Consider the following 21,849-nt stretch of genomic DNA (forward strand, 5'->3'; position numbering starts at 1 on the left):
GTTCCCACAATCTTATGGCGCAGCAAGGTGGGGGTGGGAGAGCGGGAAGATGAAGCTCACAGGATCCTTACCGAGCAAAGCAGTATACAGTGTCATCATGGAATGAGTGAGATGGATGGGTGATGTCTGAACCATGACCCTGCAATGATGTCGAATAAATTCCAAACAAGGCTGAACTAGCCACATGAACAAGTCGTCAACCTGGAAGTTGGAAAAGGGTAAATGGCTTTCAAATGCAGCAGAAGTTACATTATTACCAATAGGAACAGTTTGCTAACAGTCAATATGCAGAGCAGGACCAATACATTTTGCTGCCTCAAGCAAAAAGCAAAGACAAACGGTCCCTCTTCAATCCCATTACATGTACAGCAGCCAATTGAACTGGCAGCTGAGTCTTACAATGGGGCAGCATTCTCCACAGCATCTGAGGGTAGAAGGCTCACTTAGGAGGTGCATGACAGGCAAAATGGCACAGCAAGGTGGGGGGTGGGAAAGAGGGGGAAATGAAGCTCACAGGATCCTTACCAAGTACAAGCTTTGCTGCTGCTGCTCCTCACTCTCCAGGACTTTCTGCCTGAGGCAGAAAGAGGGAGATGGTGGGGAGACTGGTGCAGTGCAAGAGGAATGTTAGGAGTGCTGGAGGGACTGAACTGCTGCACTTGCACCACCCAGATCTCCACGCTGCCTTGTGCCCCCCGCCCAGTCCTGGGAACTAGTGTTACAGCTCCACTCCACTGGGTTGGTTATTGACGGTATATATTTGCATAAACATTGGATAGAGTGCAGGTTGGTCATGCATCCTATTATACAAAGGACAGTCCCATATCTGAAGAGCTGTCCAGTACAAGTTTGATTTCAGTTTAAATAACCCTTAAAAGGAGAACAGGTTTGTCCATCGACAGGTAGCACCGGAATGAGCATGCACAAAGGGCACTTGGACACAGTCTCCCTCCCCATAGTGGGGTGTATTGCATTCTTTAAAAAAATTATAGTACTTATGTGTAAATTTGCACCTATGCATATTAATTAGCATATGGGAATTTTGTGCAAATCTATGCCTTGGGGGGGGTGCATTTCCCCTTCTTTTGGTGCCATGCTAATAGAGTGACAATTACTAGGGAGACCCACCTTGGCTATGAGACATAAATGAGAGCTATTACATGACCATACATGGCTTAGGGCAAGCTTACAAGAGATAGGCCCTTCTTGGTGGTAGTGCCAAGATGGCAGGACCATTGGTTCCAAAATGGTTACATTATTAAATGGCTCTATCATCAACATGTTTCTCCAAAGGTGAAAACAAACTCTGCTCAGTTGTCACGTAAGAGGCAAAACGAGAGCACTTACCACTCTGCCCACACTGCAAACAGCACAGAGCAGTTTTCTAGCTATGCGGCCACAGCAACAACTCATCCCCCCTCCCTTATTGCCTTCCTGCCCACTGCAGTTGTTCTCTTGTATGAGACACTTGTCGGTTTCTAACTTCCAGATTAGATTATTCCAATGTGCTCTACATCTTCAAGGGGCTCTTCAAGGGGTTGTCCTTGAAGATGACTCAGAATCTTCAAACGGTCCAAAATCCAGCAGCCAAACCAATGTTTAGATCCTGTTTAGATTTCAAATAATTCCAGCTGCACTAGTTGCTAGTTCATTTCTAAGCCCAATTCAAGGTGCTCACATTAGTGTTTCAGATCCTAAGTGGCCCAGACCCCAAACTTCTGATGAAAGCCCCACATCATCATCATCATCATTATTAAATTATAGGCCCACAAACCAGTTCTCTGTGTTCGCTGTTCAAGTTTGTAGGCAATGTGTTCATATAAGAATCCTTCAGAGGCTTCCAGCCTAACTGGTGAGGTTCCATGTAGATCATACCACACCTGGAAGAATTAATAGTTTTGTTGCACAAATTTGCTTGCAATGAGGGGGTAACACTTATGAAAGTTGACTCAGCCTTCAGATGACAGTGGGCAATCACTAGGATTCTTGCGGTACCTTACAAACTTAAGATTTACTGTAGCTGGATCAATTCCCTCTCCCCACCACCATCCCTAGGCAGAAATAGACACCTATTTTTGCCCTCTGACACTGGAAGGGGACCAACTCTGGACCTTTTTGCAACGTCATGAAGGAAGCCTGTAAGGTCAGGTCTCTCTCTCCCTGAACATGGATCTCTCTCTCCAGCATCATGGTATTTGACCCCTCTCCCTATGTGGTTTTCCCTGATCAATACTTTTCTCCTCCTCTCCCTCCCCTCCTGCCTCTCCCTCACACACTGTTCCATACAGCTCAATCTCTATGAATGGTGTAAGAGATTTCAGGAATGCCAAGAAAGACTCCATGTTTGGTTTCTTTGGAATGAAGGTCACTGGATCTTTGTGATATAAGGCTTAATTTTCACATACAAACAGGCTGGGCATTACGATGAAAGGCCTCACAGAATTAGCGCTCCAACAGATATTGCTTCTTCCCCTTTAGGCTTCCTTTCAAAGCCATAGCTTTGGACTCAGCATGGAGAGAAAGCCAACTGTTTTGTGTCTTCCTAGCTCCTCCAGAAGAGAGCAGGCAAGAATGGCCTCTGGGCCTGATGCTCTCCTACTTCTTGGATGCCCTGGCCTCCAGCCACATGGGGCTTCCTTCTAGAAACATTACCAGCTAGTTGTTTCTATGGCAAACTCTTGAATCTGACAAACAGGTCATGTAAAAATGGGGAAAGACTGCATCCCAGTCGCAGAGCATCTACCTTAAATACAGAAAATGAACAGAGAATTGCTGACAACATCGACAATATTGAGCAAGGTGGACCAATGGTCTGGCTCATGACAAGGCAGCGTCCTATGTTACTAAGATGTCCAAGAGAATTGCCTAGGGCCATTAACTCCACAAAGAGCATACAGACAAAATTATGTATGTATGTATTTATGTATGTATGTATGTATGTATGTACGTATGTACGTACATATGTATGCACCAATCCTGTAACAATATAGAGAGGCACACAAAGCTGCTATTGGCCCTGCTTGCAAAAGTTACCTGCTGACAGTAGCTGGAGATGCTTGTTCCAGATCTTCTGGCTCAAACATTAAGCTCATCTTTGCACTCATCTGAATTATTTCACCACTCATTAGGCACAGCTAGAATGAAAACATCATGTATCCATGGTTCAGTCATGTGTATGGTAGGGATTGTGACAGGACAACTTGCACTATTGAGGCATGTGTCACACAGAGTTTCAGTCATTTTACAGACATGCACATGAACAACAGTGACATTCTGTAAGAGGATGAACATCATTCGTTTGCTTCTTCTCATACTTCCATGCTTGAGAGCAAAAGATAATGAAAGGTTTGTGTGTAATGTTTAACCATGATTTAGCATAAGAAGGGCAATTCCCTCTCTCCTCTTCCAGCATGGCCGCACTGGAAACTTATTTTACCATTTTATATTAATCATAGTTTAATGTCTGCATGCATGTGCATGTGTGTGTGCACACACGCACACAAACACACAGAGATATTAAAAAGACAGTGGGTAGTAGCCAATGCTAGTCCTACTAAGAGTAGACCTGTAGAAATTAATGCACACAATTTAGATATTTAATTGGAAACCCAGAAGGCCATGATTCAAAGAGCTATTTGTGTATTAGAAGCCTATAGCAAACTATCTAGTATTAGATAAATATTTCCCTGACTGTAATCTAAAATAATTAACACAGACGCTGTGATGTAAACACCTTCCCTTGAAATTTGCTTTGAGACTCTTGTAAAAAGCAATGAATGAATTTAAATCATTGTTATCTTGCATTAGAACAGTGTTATTCTATACTAGGGATTGTTGCCTCTGATTGCTTCAGTTGCCAAAGCTGCCTACACCTACCAGACCCCCACATGCTTGCCAATCTCCTGCCTGCTTCCTTTACACCAGGCCAACCCCACTCCCTTTACCCCTCACCAAACCCCTTTCCTATCCCTTAACCTTGCCAAACCCACTGAGCGTCAGAGTGAGGTGGGCAGCAGCAGGGCTTGCCTGGAATGCTCACACATCGTGCTGCAGTTCCCACAGCTGCATATTTGTCGTCATGCAAATTACAGTATGATGACATGCTTACATATTTATGTATATAGGCAGAAAGAGCTACAGAGACTCTCTGCTTCCCCACTTCTACAGATATGCTTTGCTTTTGATAACAGCACAATCTTAACCATGTCTACTCAGTTCAATGGGGCTTAATTCCAGATATATGGAGTTAGTGGTTATCGTAAAGCAAATAATGCAGGTTATTTAAAAATAACTACAATAATAAATGAACCAGTTGCAATCAACTACTGGGTGTGGTTCCCACAGCTTCTTATTACCATATGTGTCTAGTGGTACATCTAGAAAATTGCTTCCAGTGCAGTCTTCATTCTACACTTCTTACAGTGTAATGATTCTGAATCCACAAACTAGAGGAAGGAAGAATAGCTTGCAACAACTTTATTCTTTAAACATGTGCAGCAGCCTCTAGGCCAGTGGTGGCCAAACTTGGCCCTCCAGCTGTTTTAGGACTACAATTCCCATCATCCCTGACCACTGGTCTTGTTAGCTAGGGATGATGGAAGTTGTAGTCCAAAAGCAGCTGGAGGGCCAAATTTGGCCACCACTGCTCTAGGCCTTTGGAACTGCTTGAATCATGCAACCTTAGAGCAAGTCCTCAAATTACCTTCTTAATACTAAGGGAATAAATCTCTAAATTACAAACTCTATCATTACAGCCATGGCACTTACTTTCTTGTTATCATCTAACACAGTGTTCATGTTCTCTATCCAAACAGCATCAACAGGACCATCAAAGACAATCCACTTCCTGTCCTCTGTTGTAGAGCTGGCTTGTTCTCTGAAGGTGGTTGCAAGAACGCCATCTGTCCATTCGTGGCTCACAGGGTCAAAACACCCATACAACTGTCCCATGGTAATAGCTTTTGGATTAATAATTCTATATTCAACTGCAGATTCTTCTGTTGAAGGGTCTGAGACAAAAAAAGTATCTTAGGTTAGCGACATGGGAGGAATTCAATTCTCATTTAAAGGTGAATCTGCCTAATTTGTACTTTCTGAAAAACATTTGAAATTCTCTGAATTTGGCAATGCAGCTCTGCAGCCAAGTAGTGTGTACAAAAATGCATATGCTGGATCAGGGGGAAGTGCTCTGCAAAAATGTGTTATCAGGCAAAATGTGTCTATTAAGAGACATTCACACTAAATGGTGATGGATTTTCATGGCGACTTTTAACAATAAATATTTGCAGATTGAGGTGAAATGTGGAGAACTAAACAAAAGATTAGAAAAGTGAGAAATTGGGAGAATCTAAAATGGACAGATTTGCCAATTCTTATCTCTGGCTAGTTAGAAGGCAAACTCACTGGCAGAAATTGGTGCCTAAAAAGCCTTGCTATTACAAAGCTATTTCTCAGGCCAAAAGTAGATGTTACACTCTTGGTGTATATTACCGTATTTTTCGCTCTATAAGGCGCACCAGACCACAAGACGCACCTAGTTTTTGGAGGAGGAAAACAAGAAAAAAAATATTCTGAATCTCAGAAGCCGGAACAGCAAGAGGGATCGCTGCGCAGTGAAAGCAGCAATCCCTCTTGCTGTTCTGGCTTCTGGGATAGCTGCGCAGCCTGCAATCGCTCCATAAGATGCACACACATTTCCCTTTAATTTTTAGGAGGGAAAAGGTGAGTCTTATAGAGCAAAAAATACGGTATTTCCCCCCCTTTTTTGTTTTTTTTAATTCAAAGACTTGGTGTCCCTCTTCAGTTACCCAGCTTTAATTGACCCTGAGATCCAATACATTTTGCAGGCTGAGGCAGAGCAGCAGCCCTATCAACCAAGGCAAACCAAGTTATTTTGGCACCAGGGCCAGAAAATCCCCCAAACACCTCTCCTCCTCCCTGGCTTAAAAAATACAGTAATAACGAGTTAAATAATGAACAATTTGCTGCCCTTTCATTACATCCTCCCATAATCCTTCACTTCAACTGATGGCAGAGCTAGCCCTGCTCCTACTCAGAGTATACTCCTTGAAATTAATGGATCTCAGTTACGTTCATTAACTTCAGTGGAACTACTCTGGGCAGGCACAACCAGGTTTATACCACTTAATAGGTGAACATCATTTTCAGTGCCTCCTTGAAGTACAGAGAGGAGAAAAAACAACACTCAGTCTAAGCATATACTGTGCCACAGAAGAAGTGACAAAGACAAGGAAGAAAGAGAAAAAGAAAGTAGATGGGTTAAGTTCAGATGGCAGGCTGAGAAAACAATTTTTGAGAGTTTCAAGGGGAAATAGTCCAACATTTTCAGAACACTGGGAACAAAAGATGGCTTTGGATTAATAAAATGTGTAAGTGGTTTTACTGCTTATTCAACTCAAGGTTTGGATCAAATAAGACATGTTTCTGCCATTGCAACCTTCAATCTGTCTTCCAGACAACTGAAATTCTCTGTTGTGTAGAGTGGAAACAACAGCATTAGCAATTTTCCATTCTTGTACCTATAACCTTCCTCTGTTCTCCAACAACAGGCAATTTGGGAGAAAAAGTGCTCAAGAGGTAAGTTTTCTCTTTCAAGATCAGCCTTGCTATACAGGATGCAGCAGATAGGTGCTTATTTATTTCCTTTCATTTGTGAATTGCTTCTTGTGAAATGTCTCAAAGCAATTTAACAATTAAAACATCAGAAATAAAAACCTATATGAAAAGATTTCATATTTTTAAAAATAAAAAATAATTTTGAGCACAGAAAAATAACTTCTCATCCAGCACAGATACAGACTGGGATGAGTATCTCATTTTAAAAAGGCTTCTTGAAATGGGAAGGTGTCAAAAGATAATAGATAAGTGATATCTGTACATGGTGGGGGAGTTCCAAACACTTGCTATTACAACACTGAAGACCCAGATGCTATATCTTATAGAATGGACCTCCTAATGAGATGGTGTCTGCTGAAGGCCATCTTCTATAGAGCACAGTGATTGGTTGGATACATAATGGGTGATGTAATCTTTTAAGTAGTTTGGTCCCAAGCTGTAAGGGGGCTTTGTACCAGCACCATGAATTTAGCCTGATAGCTAATTGGGAGGTAATAACTAGCTGCAGTCCAAAAGATCTGGAGGGCACCAGACTGAAGAAAGAGAAGATGAAGTTAAAGTTCTTTTTTAAATTAAGGCGGCATTGGGCAGAATTAAATTTGATATGTACCTTGGCTCAGATCCCCAAGGGCCATAGCAAGCACTTTGTAGGCGTAGGTTTTTCCTCCCATCGGCTCCCCGACAATCATATAGCCATGACGAACCATCATCATTTCATAAATCTGTGCCAATGAAATAAGTGTTGTCAAAAATACATTGCGTAGATGAAGTTTTCTGCCTTATAAGGGCATCAGAAATCCACAGAAGTGTGAAGACATGAATATATTCAATAATAAATAAATCCTCAAAGCACTTTGAGACACGCTCAGCATTGTTTCATAGGAACTGTGCAAATATGAAAGGTGTAGCCTTAAGTCAAGAAACTAAAAAAGGGAAATCAATAAAGCCTAAGTTGGCTCAGTAACAGAGACAGATTAGTAGCTCCACCCACCAAAGCTGGCCGGCAATTGAGGGAGGGGTAAAGGATCTGGTCTACATATACATTTCCAGTGTGCAAAAAATCAAACTAAAGAAACCTGAATAATTTTCCCAATAAACCATGGAACTGGTTGAAGATTAATTTTTGCGATATTGTTATTCAGTGCCTGGATGAAGAGATCATAATCTGGTCGAGGTAGAATCACTCCAGGAAATAAATCAGATATGATTCCCTGTGAAATGAAAGAAGAAGAAAAAATAATAATATGCAATTTAAGAGCAGGAACATCTGGTTGTACACAAACATGATTCAAGCTGTTCTAAGCAAATGAAAATAATCTTTCTTCTTAGTTAATCGTAACACTGTCATCAACATTTGCTTGCCTACATTCATGCAGCAACAGTTCATGTTATCAGTATCTAAATGACTTCATCTATTATCTTACCTGAAACAGAGGGACATCTTGTGCCAAGAATTTAGCTAAGTTAACATCCAGTAGAGCCCTGAGCAGCAAGACACTTTCGTTTTCATCTGGGTACTTCAGTTTTAAGTTTCCTGCTGCTGTCAGGACCGATTTTACAGCACGCATCCCATAGTCGTAATGATGCTGCGATGATAACTGTTCAGAGCAAAGACGATAGGTAGCAACAATCTTCTGGGCAAGACTGTGAAAGATTATACAACATGTTACAATTTATGGACAGCAAACACAATGGAGAAAAGAGGATAAAATGTCTACATCATGTATAAATAGATGAATAATTAAAACAGATATCACCAAGTAAGTTTATAAAAGATTAAGTGACAAATCAAATGACAGGTTTTTCCTCTTACTTAGAAGAGGAGGAGAAGGAGTTTGGATTTGGTATCCCGCTTTATCGCTACCCGAAGGAGTCTCAAAGCGGCTAACATTCTCCTTTCCCTTCCTCCCCCACAACAAACACTCTGTGAGGTGAGTGAGGCTGAGAGACTTCAAAGAAGTGTGACTAGCCCAAGGTCACCCAGCAGCTGCATGTGGAGGAGCGGAGACGCGAACCCAGTTCCCCAGATTACAAATCTACCGCTCTTAACCACTACACCACACTGGCTCTCATTAGGGGATGCTATTGGTGGGTAGTGGTTTTTTTCTAGAAAAATAGGTGCTGGTACTCATCATGAAGTTGTTACAGTACGTGCCACACTTTTTAACAAGAAAAAAAAAGATGTGCTGGTACCCTTGAGAGCTGCGTACCCTTGAGTACCCCACCCTTGAGCACTGGGTGGGTAGGACAATCTAAACTGCCAGCCTGGCAGCAGTGGGGCATGATGGGAGTGGTGGAACCACCTCTTTTTATACTGCAATGTTATGTTGTGAACTGCCCTGAGATCTACAGGTATAGGGCAGAATACAAATGTAATTATTATTAATAATAATAATCTGAGAAATGAAATATAGGAAAGTGTTTATGAGAAAAGACTTATATATGGCAAGACTTCAAGAGGACTTCTGTTGCTCACACACCCAGCTGAAAGTTTCCTGTATAATACCTGAAAACCGACTAACTTACCTTCGGGAGTCAAGGAATCCCATTGAATAAAGTGAAATTTCACCAATCAAAGCATAATCTGGAACCATCATGGCTACAGTACGGAATAAAGCCTGAAGAACAGAAAGTAGGGGGAAATAAATAATCAATATACAATGTATTCTCAAAACAAAAAGCAATAGGTAAGTTTGTTGTCCAAGGATGTTGTGCTTCAGTGATAGTTACTTGTGAGCCTATGACTTCAGAAGCAATTAGCTAAGGAATAAGAACTTGGATTGCCAGGAACTGTCTAGCAGTAGAGGAGGAATATGGTTTAAATGGATTTATGCACAGAATGTGGCAGTTCTGAACAGAGACAGGCATGCAGATCTCTACATGTGGAGGCTTCCCTTCTGGAACTTTGACTGCAGAGTTCCAGAACTTAGGAAAGCCTCTGCATATGGACATTTGGGGTGGGGCCAGGTAGAGTCATGTGTCAAAAGGTGCAGCCCCTTTCTAAACCCTTCACATGCTTTTGTCAGAGCAACACCTATGATCCCTGGGAGCTATCCCAGGTTCTGAAACCTAACTCTTACACTTTCCTTTGAATTGTGCTTTTATGTCAGTTACCATCTCCCTCATACTGTTTCCTCATCTAGACTACCTATTTTTTGTTCACTGCCTGTTCCAGGTTATATTCTTCTGGTCTTGCCCAGCAACCCACGGGTGTTTCGCTTTCCCAATGTATAACAATTCACCTTCAAGTTATCAGGAAGTTCTGCCCGTCCAGCATATCCAGGATTCATAGTGATGAATACTGCACAGGTTGGATTAAGTGAAATCTCTGTGCCTTCAAAGATAAATGTTCTCAGCTTTCGAATAATAGCCTGCTGAATACTGAGGATCTGCTGTGCCACTACAGAGAGAACTTCAACCTAACAACAAAATAAAGAAAATAATACTTCAGATTTAAAACATGCATTTCAAACCAATGTAAAGGGACCGCTAAATGTGACCTGAACAATGTGTTGGGGCAGTTTTTATGAAACTTGAGTCCCCAACTCTTTGTTGGACCACAACTCCCATCATCCCTAGCTAGCAGGACCAGTGGTCAGGGATGATGGCAGTTATAGTCCAACTACAGCTGGAGACTCAAGTTTGAGAAACACTGTGTTAGGGCTGGGCTGAAATAGTGTGATAAATCAATGAGAACTGGCTATAGACAGAAATTTTACAGAGAAATGCCTCATACTGGCAATTGGTGGCTCAGCGTTGACTAGCAATAGATCTCCAGGGTTTCATTGTTCCCATCAGCCATCCATGTCCTCTTCAATACTTCTTTCCATTCCATCTCCCATAATAGTCAGGCAGCATTCTGTGGCTACTGAACAGGCCTGGGCTTTTTCAGATATTTCCCCTCCCCCTTAGGCTTTTTTTCTCTCTCTTTTTAAAGTATTTCAGTAAACCTTGGGATTCTCCAAGCCTGTTTATATCTCCCCCATATGAGGGTGGTACTGTTTTGGTTTCAGAAGTGACATCACTCATAGTCTAAGCACCAGAAATAGAGGAAGTCATTACCTCAATTCTGTTGAACTCATCAAAGCAGGCCCAAGCTCCAGCCTGTGCCAGTCCTTTAAAGAATTTCCCCATGGCTTTGTAATCAAGACCGTCAGAGCAATTGAAGACAACACACTAAAACAAATGACATAATATATTGTTCAAAGTTGCTGCAAATTTTTACTTAACAATAATAACATTGCCAACCACTTAATTTTCTTCCAGGAGTGGCTCCTGCATCTGTAACAATTGTGCAATGCGCAGGAATTCAGCAGGTTTTGCCATCACTGCACGAAATTTTGCATGATTGATTTCAGTGTGTCATGTGGCTGTTAAAGGCACAGGAGCCCCGCTACAGAAGTTGGCAAGCTGAGCTACAACTCTAGCAATTTACAAAGAGAAATGGAAAGCACACTACAAACAAACCATGATTATGCAACAGTAAACTGTGGGTTCTCTACATTAGGGGTGAGGAACCTGTGGCACATTGTTGGGTGCCAGGCAATATCGCAGCCCTGAGAAAGCATTTTTTCTGTGGCGAGAGCATGGCACAAGAGCACGACACACAAAATGGCTGCCACAATCTCATGTGAAAAAATAGGGTGGCCCATTCTTTCCAGGACACGTGTGTGTGGGGGGGTATTATATATTCACCACAGAGACTTGTGGGATGGGAATATGAATTAATGGGAATAAATACAAGACCTGTCCTATTTCTTCTTCAAGTATTCATGAACTTTTGATCCACAGCTTCAGCAAACAAAGATGATTCCTCAAACGTATTTTTAGAGAGAAAGAGAGGGAGGGATGGAGGGGGGAAAACATAGATATCAGCAAAAAGATTATTTTGTTACCTGCTTAGCCAGTGCTTTTGCTAAATCTTTGGTGGTTTCAGTTTTGCCAGTTCCCGCAGGTCCTTCTGGGGCACCTCCCAGGTTTAGTTTCAAAGCTCCCATTAATGTTCTAAGAAACAGAAAAGAGGGGAATTAGCACAGTATATTTATTTTAAAAAATAGGATACCAGGGTGGTGAAATCTGTGGCCGTGTTAATACTGCTAGAGTAGAACTCCCATCCTCCCTGATGATTACCCCCGCTGGAAGCTTGAGCTGCCGGGAGTTAGAATCTGAATTTTAATATTCTCACCCTCTCAGGATAGTAAAATGGCCAAAGTTAAACAGAACAAGTTCAAACATGGTTGATTTCTCAATGAAATATTATACTTTTTGGAACACCCAGCGTTTTCAGAAAAGGGAAGTATGCAAATCTATGAGCTTGCATTAAGTTGCTGAGAAGGGCAAGAATCTCCCTATGACATTTGCCCTGCCCCAACCCAAATACCACACATGTTTTAGGATATGACAATGGCCGGATGGGTTAATGGAACATTCAGCCAAGAACTGGATACAGCTCTCTAGTTTCTTATGTAGATAGCCTTGCTTTTTAAAAACCTCTAGCACTGGATCCTATGGTCCTGAGGTTCAAGAGGTCTTTATTTGGGATCAAACTTTTAGAGTGGAAGGCCCTGCCCTGTGAAACTCCTTTCTAGTAGAGGTTTGACCATAATTATTACTGCCTTCTTTTAGACGCCTTCTAAAAATAATGTTATTCAGACAGGCCTTTGCAATGTGACTCTTTTTTTAAAAAACAAGCTACTGTTTATTGATGTTTTTACTGATAATACGATTATTTTATATGCTGTGTTCCATCTTGCTGTATTTTTAGGAAAGTGTGGTCTGTCTGTCTATCTATCTATCTATCTATCTATCTATCTATCTATCTATCTATCATTTAATCAATCACCTGGGACTTCATATGTGTAAGCCAAGGTAGCCAATGCTTTGTCTTCCAGATGTTGCTGGACTCCAGATCCCTTCATACCTGACCACTAGCCATGCTGGATGGCAATAAGGGGAACTGGAGTCCCATAACATCTGGAGGGCCACAGGTTCACCACTCCTAACCTATATCCTGCTGACGTTCCGGTTCTGAGCATGACTTGTGAACAAAAAACACAAACATTAAAAAAACGGGGAGGGGTGTTACCTATAGCATCGGTCGGTCAGCGGCGTTATCACCAAACGAAGGGAGTTGCCCAGGTACTCATAGCCATATCTGGCTTCAGTTGTAATCATTCGGACCATCACTTCTCCCTCCTCCCAGTAATATCTCAGCTGAGAAATCCACTGGAAATCATTCAGATCTGAAATTTTGTCTTCAGACAGTTTTGCAACAACATCCCGTGCTGCAGGAACAAAGATATTTTGTCAAATGGACCAGTACACAAACCAAACATTGAGCTTCAACTCCTGTCTGAAAACCTGAAAAAGCCACTGATAGTCATTATAGATAGTGCTAAGCTAAGGGTATCAATGGGCTGATTATTCAGTTGAAGGCAACTTCATCTGAGAAGTGGGGGTGGGGGTGGGCTTGCATTTTTGAGACCCCCTTCCATTTTTCAAATACTCATTCCATTTCTAACCCTAGCTCCCTTTCCATCTCGTGACTTTCACTGGAATGGGCATTTCAATTTCTTATGTATCCTGCTGTTCTCCCACTTCCCGGCCTTGCCATTTACCATGCACATCAATGACTGTGAGGGCTCCCAGGGTGAGCCGGGCCCCGCCTGACAGCTTCCCTCTGACCAGTTCAACAATTTCTCCAATCTGTTTGTTGCTTTTCTCCAAAAATGCCTGCAGGGGGGAAAAGGAAGTTATTATTACCAACAGGTAGGACTTGAAGACCATGTTGCAGTGTTTCCCCAACCGCTAAGGGGATTGTCCCTGATTATTTATCATTTAAATAATTTTAGCTTGCTCTTCAGCTGATAAAGGCTTCCAGAGCTGCTTCCAGATCAATGCAATACAAGTCAATCTCTATCTGCCCAATAAAGTATTTGAACAATATATAGAAGGTTGTCTCCAACTATGTCCTCTTCCGAGCAGACCCATTGAAATTAATGGACCAGTGTTACAGCAATCCCCTCCCCCAAATCTTACAGGTAGAGTTTTTCCATGTATGGCTTCTGATACTTCTTTTGTCCAGAAGATGGATGATACACAGATAACTACTTGTCCTGGCCACTGCAGCACCCACTTATTCCGGGGAACCTTTAAAAACAAAGCGAATAACATTAGACTGTCATGGCCAACTAGGGCTCTGAGATTTTAATATAAAGGGAAAACTATGGTTCTAAATGGGAGGATGAAATGTTTTCCAAAACTTCCCTGATCTACAATGTGATATTTGTTTCATTTTATTTGCTACTTGAATAATACCAGCAGTCTCTATGTGACATTCAACAAATTTAAACATGCACATGTAAAAAGAAACCAACATAAAGGATTAACATTATAATATGAATAAAGGGGAAGTCCTGACTCCATAGAGCAGTGTTTCCCAATTAGCTAATTACTGAGGACCCCCTACTTTTGAATCTTTTTATAACTCCATGGTAGTTACCTGTGCAAAGCATTTTTTTGAAGAAAATGTGGGGAGGACCCTCATAAGCAAAGGATTTTAGGTATACTAAAAAGACCATAAAATTTGTGATATTACCACAAATTGCCTATCCCCAGACAGTAGGAAAAACTTGTCTCCATTGCTCCACTACAACTGAAAGCAATTGTGTCCCTAACTTGCAAGTGTTCTATATGCAGAAGGGTTTTTTTTTTAATTTGAGAGAGTATTCAAACATACTATTCCTTACTTGTAATCTGTGATGGTACATCTAAACAAAACTTGCAGCATATGGTTCTGCTAACTGAGGGATCTTGCATCTTCAAGACATAGGTGAAGGCTTGGTCAGGGCTTGATAAAGTATTGGGGAAGGGATCCCTTACATTTTTTAATGATAAGCATGTGAACCCGCCCCAGGGAGTAAGTCATTTGTGCTCTCGCTCTCTCTGCTCACAAGAGCCCAAAGAAACTGTGTCAGAGGTTTTTTTTGCCCAATCCCAGATCACTTGCCATCCAGCAACTCTTTCACAAGTTTTCCCCTTGCCAGCAAGCAAGCAGAGGCTGGGTGATCAGTGGATCATCATTGTGGCTTTCACCGTACAATTAAAGAGATAAGTGAGTTCCTGGCAGAAGATGGTGCCGTGGACCCCTGGGTGTGTTCCATGGACCCCTAATTGGGAACCACTGCCATAGAGGGTAGCCATGTGCTCTACTTTATGGAAAACAGGGTATCCAGTCCAATGTCTAGATTAAGGATAAAGAGCTATAAGAAGGGAAAACCTTGAAGCTGCCCGTGCACAATTAGTACCCAGACAGCAGGTTGAATACACCACACTGTGCTGAGATGTATTTCTATGCAGCTTATAGTAATTACTTCCAAATTTGAATCTATACGTATGCAATATGCAAATCGCTTATGATGCACTCTCTTTTAGCCTCCACTAACTATACTTTAAATTAGGATGGAAAGAAGCTAGTTTCCTTAGATCTTTAGGTGATTTGCACTAGATCAGGGAGTTTCTGGCTCTCAATCTCTGAAGAGTGAATGAAAAGACAGACACACATACTCCCAAATTAGGCTGCTGAAATGACGAAAGCTGCCAGGAATACATTTTAATGGGAAAAGGCCATGAGTTCAACTCTGATATGGGGTGGGACTTACCTGCTCCCCACCCCAATTCAAGTTGGCACTGCTGCTTCTTATCAATGGACACTTAAACTACTACTGTAAACCTGAATTTCAGTTCAATCAAGTTCATGGGACTTAAGATACCTTAAGTACAAGTGTGTCACTGAAAATCATTGCTTATTACCTGATCATATCCTTCGATGCCCCTTTCTATGACTTTTCTGATACTGGACAGCATCATGTTTTCTACTTGTGACAGCCACTTCTCAACCATGCCCTTAGGAAAAAAGATAAATGTGAAAATGAAGGCTCTATGAACCCAAAACCATACCATGATTAAATGAGAACTTTCACAATGAAAAAGTCCAAACTCTGGAGAGGAATCATTTATGTGGTTCGTTTCAAAGGGCTGGCACAGAACAGGTTCCGTGCAGTAACTCATACATTCATTGTTAATAAGATTTTAATTGGAAATGCCCTCAGTGAATTATGAATTATGCTTCTAGGCAATATATATATGAGACATATTACATGTTGTGCAGGTCAGAGGCCAGCCTGGAGGGACCTCATCTGAGGAAGAGGAGTGGGACTATGCAGAGACCTCCAGTGCCACTGGAGAGCTTGAAGAGCCTGCAATTACAATCTATCAGCCTGAGATACTGAGCACCAAATACATCTTACTCATCTCCCCCAAAGTCCCACATACCAAGCTTGGACACCTTGATCCCAGGCTCTCCCCTTTCACCTCCAGTTTTCATCCCCTGGAGCAGAGATGGCATTAGTCCCAGCAAGAAGTCCAGCACTAGCGGAACAGCGCTTGCCTGCCAAGCAGAGGGCTTTGCTACTAGGGATACTTTGGGAGGAAGGAACAGCCAGAGAAGGACCAGGTGTGCACCAGGACACAGCAGATGACCAGGAAGAGTGAGTAGTCTCCCCTGAGCCTCTCCTGGAATACAGCTTCCTACTGCACTCGCATGGGCAGCTTCAACTCTGCCTAGGAATGGGTGAATTGATTTTGGTTTCTCTCAGTTTCCCATTTTCCTTCAGTCGTCAGTTCTCCACATTTCATGTCAGTTGTTTAAGTTGTCATTAAAATTTGTTAAGCATTTTAATGAGAATTTCTCCTAATGAGAACATTCTTCAATGGAATTTTGCCCAACAAACACATTTCCACAAACAAGTCACGCTAATAAAATGTATTTCCACCCACTAATATATGCATTTCTTTGCATCTTATCTAACATATGCATATTTGTACACATTACTTGCTTGAAGAACTGCACAGCAAAATTCAGATAAATGCTAATTTAGAAGGGTGGCTATGATTCAGTTTGCTTATTGTTTCAGAAAGTATGAATTATGTAAGTTCACTTTAAAATGCAAACTGAATAGAGTTTCTTTCCCATTCCTAGTCCTGGTTTGCCCTGCTCCAAGATAAAGAGAATTGATGGTGGACAAAAGGACTATTTTCAATGCTCTTCACTTTTTCATCTAAAAACTGGCATCTTCCATTGAGCTTATACCCCAATAAGCACATTGCTATGGCCAAGCTATCAAATAGAAAAACAAGAAAATTCTATGCAAAGGTTACTTTGGCTTGTGCTGGGTAGATTGTCTTGATAAAAGGTACAATTTCCTTCTCTGAGCTGATCATGCCTATAATCTCCATGTTCTCCGTAAAGTCTAGTTTTGCGATTCCCTCAAAGCACTTTTTCAAGTGTGGCTGCACTCGGAGAGGATCTTTGGTTTCGGACAAAATCTCCAGCAACTCGTCATTAGAAAGGAAGAAGAATCTGTTCAAAATAGGGTTGTTGTTTTTAACATCCATGCATTAATTTTCATGACACAGAAGTCACACAGCTTGGTGGTCATCACTTCATTGGCCCGTGACCTAAATGGGGAGGGGCCACCGCTCAGCAGAATAACATTTATGCCAAATACAGGGAGTCCCATCTCCCATATCTGCTCTTTCAGTTAAAAGAAACTCAGCAGGTAGGTGTGGAGCTTTTTTTCAAACAAAGGGCTGCATTCTCTTCTAGGCAACCTTGGGGGATGGGGATGTGCCAATGGTGGGTGAGGCAAAACAACTCATGCAAATGTTACCTTAGTACAAAAGGATAGTTTCTACACACTTTCATAGACCCATCTCTGCCTTCCATCTAGGCAAGCAAGAGGCATTCTCAGAGTTCAATAATACTTTGCAGCCAGACAAAAACATTCAAGGAGAGTGGGAAGATGGCTAATTAGAGCTGGAGCTGGGAAGAGGGTGTGTGGCCTGGGGTAAGTCTTAAGAAGAGAGAAGCTTATCTCTTGTGTGACGATAAGCTTAGCAAATGTGTAGGTAGCATCTTACTACAACTCAAAAGCCAGAGGAGATTTCTGCATCTCCTCTTGATTTTTATGACCACTGTTTGCTCCCTAAGGTCTTTATCTGGCCAAATTTATCACAGCACCACTACTCAGGAGGAAATGCTGCTGTGAAAATTAGGATGCTGGACTAGATAGGCCTTTGGATGGATCCAGTAAGGTTCTGGTTGTTTAAATATGGTTAATTTGACTGCTCAGTGTAATGTCTATGGCAGATCCATTCCTTCATCCAGACCACCATTCCAGAATACTCTTGCCTAAGCATAGACTAGTCTACTTCAGGACTCAAGAAATAATTCTGGAAGGAGGACACCAGCCTGTTTGCAACAGTGAGCGAGGAAAGCTCCCTGAAATAAGTCTCTTCATTTAATAGCCATAGCCTCAGTCCAGCTTCTTATTTCTAAGAGTCCCAGGCCTCTGAACTCAATGCTTCCTGTGTAGTCAATGTGCCATGTGTATCCACAAAGCTAATTTCTTAATGAGAATTGATTTGCGGGAGGCGGGAGGGAGTCCATAGATGTCAAGAAAAGATGTTATGATATATGTTATGCTGTTTTTATTTTTGCATTTATGTTTAAAACCCAAATAAAATATATTTTTTTAAAAAAAGAGAATTGATTTGCTTTAAATTGAAATTTGCTAATGAGCCCACCTTGGGAAAAATAACCTTTTCTTTTCCAAGTAAGTATTCAGACCCTTCTGGATGTCTTCTAAAAGCATATTTGCTTCTTGAAGTCTGTCCAACATCTTTGGTTGCTCAGTGGCGATCAGGACTCTGGTGTCTTTCACCTATTTTTTTTTTTTTAAAGCATACATAGTAAAGAAGCTGAGCCCCCACAGGCTCCTCATCTTTGATACAAAGCATCATTTGCAGCTAGGACTCAATCAGAACAAGTTTAGCACACCTAGCGATTTGCCCATGGTTCTACAAGATTTTTAGCTGACCATCTCGATTCTCTTGCATTTTGGGCCCATACTGAATTCCTGTGTTTGCCTGCAGGTATCTTACTGGACGGTTCTCTCTGAACCTGGTCCCTGCTACCACTGGCTGGACCACATATCTCTCAGGATGTTTGTGGGCTCTATCAGTTCAAAACAGGACACTCACTTTGGGAGGGAGAAGACTGCCTGCCATGTTGATAGCCTTGCCAAGGCTCACTTAAACTACTCTATGAGACAGATTAGACTGAGCAGAAGTGACTCGAGAGTAAACTGAGCTGAGCAAGGGATGTGAATCCAGTCTCTATGCAACACTAGAACGGTGCTATATCACACAGCTGCTACTGTACTAAACTGGTATGGTACGCTGTGTAAGAACCCCCAACCATTTTGTCTGCTAAAGCCCAACTACTGCTGGTGAGCAACAACCTGGCTCAAAACTATTGCAATCTTTCCTTTACCGGGAAAGTGAAATGCTCCATGCATGAACCCGCCCCCCATGTGATATGTTCACACTGTAGGGGGTTGGACTAGATGACACTGTGGGTCCCTTCTGCCTATACAGTTTTTGTGTGTGCAAAATCCCAAGTGCAACTGTCTACTTACTGCTTGCACCATGATGTCCTTCCAGTACATGTCCACTATTCCAAACTTCCTCCCCTCCTCTGGCATTTGAGCAATAATGTCCTCAGAGCTGAATATGGGTTCCAGATAAAGCCACGTTGCCTGGCATTTTAACCAATTGTCTAAAATTTCCTGCATCAGAACAAGCTTCTCCTCCCACCTCTGTAAAGAGATCAATGTAAAGGTCTCCAAGGCACTATTTTTAATTCTCACTCAGCAGACTTGAGGCAACATTAAATAACAGGCTTCATTCCGCCCCCCTCCTTCCTTCTCTCCTGTTGTATCAGTGTACCTACAAAACTGCACACTGTTGTAACATTCCTCCCCTCCCCAAACTGATTAACAGTGCTTCTCAAACTTGTTTTTCAAATATCATTTGGAAATAGCTTTTTTTTCTATAAAAGATCAACCACCCTCCCTAAAAAAAGGTTTATAAAATCGACCCTCAGCAATGACATTTGAGAATGTGTCCTTGCTAAAGTGGTCAGTTTAAACATAAGCCCATTTTTTTCTATATTTGCAATTTTTTTATAGGGATATAAGATTCCAATTTATCTCTCCAGTAAACCAATCCCCAGAACTACTGTTTGGAAGTTGTCAAAGCCTTTCATAAGTTGTAGTGCCAGATTTGTATTTTGCAGACTACCTATCCTGTTCACACATAGGGTGAATCTCAGCTGGAAAGATAGGAACAAAGCAATTATGGAGAAGGAAAGACCGAGATCTCGTGTTAAGGGCGAGGAAGCACTAACAAGCTGTCAGAGTTAAAGGTAACGCTTCAGCCCATGATCAAATATTAATAGGAAAAGCCCTTTGGACTCTTGGCTGGAGCAGCCCTTTGACAATCCATTATTTTTTGCTCCTCCTTTCATCAGTAAGTCGCATTGGGAGGCCTCAAATTCAACCAAGAACATAAATCACACTAAACAGCAGGGGAAATCACCAAAAACATTACTCAAAATTGTGTGGATTTTATAAATGTCAAGCGGCTACAGACAGGTTCTGTAATGCAGGTACCAGCGTACAGTTGCAGAGTGGTAGTCAGTTAAGTTTTACTCAAAAGACCTGTTAAAATTATACTCACTATTTTCAGCGGGTCTTCTCTGAATACCTCAAGCTGCAATCCTAACCCTGTCTATTCAGAAGTAAGTCCTACTGAATTCAATGGGGTTTACTCCCAGATAAATGGGGCTAGGCTTACAGCCCGACATACCAACTAACAGACTTTCTAAATGTGTTGACTGCAAAATAATAATAACAATAATAATAATAATTTATTATTTGTACCCCGCCCATCTGGCTGGGTTTCCCCAGCCACTCTGGGCGGCTTCCACAGAGACCGAAAATACACTAAAATGTCACACATTAAAAACTTCCCTGATGTCTTGTGAATGTCAGGTAGTTGTTTAACGCTTTGACATCTGATGGGAGGGCGTTCCACAGGGCGGGCCCCACTACCGAGAAGGCCCTCTGCCTGGTTCCCTGTAGCTTTGCTTCTCGCAATGTAACAGAGAATGTTACAGATTTGTGCTTTCTGCTAAGAGATCTGATGGCTAAGCTTGTTTGGGATAATGTTTTTAAAAAGCACAGAGTGGTAATACAGGTATATTGCAGCAGGAACAGGGGTGTGTTATACAGTTCACCAGTGTGATCTATTATATCCGATGTCGCTGAGCCAGAACTCCCATCATCCCTGACCACTAGCCATGTTGGCTGGGGCTGATGGGAGTTGTACTTCAGCAACATTTGGAGGGCCACAGACTCTCCACCCTGGCTTTAGATGTAGTGTAGAATGCAGATTCCTGTGTCCCATCTTCCCAATAAGCAAGCTGCTCACCCCATCCGAATACGTCCTGGGGATGTTCTTATGCTAATGCATTGCATGGAGGCACACAGAAACACAGGCAAACCCTGTTTCTCCTTACCCGGCATTCACCCTCTATTGGTTTGATGAATGGAGAACCACACATTGTCTGGGTCTTGACAATGTGATCATCCAGCAGAAGCTGGATGTCGTCGATTGCAGACAGAATACTGGTGTCCTGCAAAGAAGCCACACTTAGTTGAGATAACTTATTTAAAACCCCATTATCACTGTGTTATGCACAAGTAGGGCCTGTAGCAATATGTTGTTCCTGGACACACTTTGAAGCACTCCGCTCCCTCTTTTCTACTCCTAGTTTGAATACCAGTTGCTGGGAATCACCAGTGAACGCTGTTGAGGTCCTGGTTTTGGGCTTCCCATTGGGGCATCTGGTTGGCCCCTTTGAGAACAGCATGCTGCATTGGTAGACCATTGGCCTGACCCAGCAGGTTTTTCCAGTGTTCTTATGACTATATAAGCAATCATACCCACAGCCTGAACATCAGAAATAGATGGAATGATTATACACGCAATCCTATTCTTCCCCATATGACTCTTGCTGCCAGGTTTACAATTTTTGTGTCATCACATGTGGGTAACCTGCTCTTTCCCCAAGTACCATATATTACAGGAATGCATGGTGCTGGTGTAGAGAATATCGTCAATACAAACCGTAATAGGCATACAAATAGCAGCCTCCTGTATTCAGCGCTGCTACATGGAAGTGGTTATCACAAACCAACCAACCAACCAAAACACCATCTTGGGGCATATCTTGCTCCAACAGGCACT

The 21,849-nt window shown here is 42.0% G+C and overlaps 1 protein-coding gene across 7 annotated transcripts in view; it reads right to left on the reverse strand.

Annotated features, from left to right (window-relative positions):
- The window catches only part of DNAH3 (dynein axonemal heavy chain 3), an 88,546-nt gene that overhangs the window by 34,149 nt on the left and 32,548 nt on the right, over positions 1 to 21,849 (reverse strand). For all 7 annotated transcript variants that reach the window (XM_081839437.1, XM_081839441.1, XM_081839436.1 and 4 more), the window contains exons 22-40: positions 21,119 to 21,235; positions 19,176 to 19,355; positions 18,283 to 18,419; positions 16,855 to 17,056; positions 15,448 to 15,540; positions 13,675 to 13,785; positions 13,254 to 13,368; positions 12,722 to 12,920; positions 11,532 to 11,640; positions 10,699 to 10,812; positions 9,879 to 10,055; positions 9,163 to 9,254; positions 8,061 to 8,280; positions 7,713 to 7,847; positions 7,247 to 7,358; positions 4,768 to 5,009; positions 3,034 to 3,134; positions 1,775 to 1,880; positions 72 to 201 (exon numbers count right to left, since the gene is read on the reverse strand). In XM_081839437.1, the coding sequence (XP_081695563.1) occupies positions 72 to 201; positions 1,775 to 1,880; positions 3,034 to 3,134; positions 4,768 to 5,009; positions 7,247 to 7,358; positions 7,713 to 7,847; positions 8,061 to 8,280; positions 9,163 to 9,254; positions 9,879 to 10,055; positions 10,699 to 10,812; positions 11,532 to 11,640; positions 12,722 to 12,920; positions 13,254 to 13,368; positions 13,675 to 13,785; positions 15,448 to 15,540; positions 16,855 to 17,056; positions 18,283 to 18,419; positions 19,176 to 19,355; positions 21,119 to 21,235 (2,692 nt within the window). The remainder of the gene's footprint in view (positions 1 to 71; positions 202 to 1,774; positions 1,881 to 3,033; positions 3,135 to 4,767; positions 5,010 to 7,246; positions 7,359 to 7,712; positions 7,848 to 8,060; positions 8,281 to 9,162; positions 9,255 to 9,878; positions 10,056 to 10,698; positions 10,813 to 11,531; positions 11,641 to 12,721; positions 12,921 to 13,253; positions 13,369 to 13,674; positions 13,786 to 15,447; positions 15,541 to 16,854; positions 17,057 to 18,282; positions 18,420 to 19,175; positions 19,356 to 21,118; positions 21,236 to 21,849) is intronic.

The sequence above is a fragment of the Podarcis erhardii genome (assembly GCF_964252035.2).
Source record: "Podarcis erhardii genome assembly, chromosome: 14".
Lineage (NCBI taxonomy): Eukaryota > Metazoa > Chordata > Lepidosauria > Squamata > Lacertidae > Podarcis > Podarcis erhardii.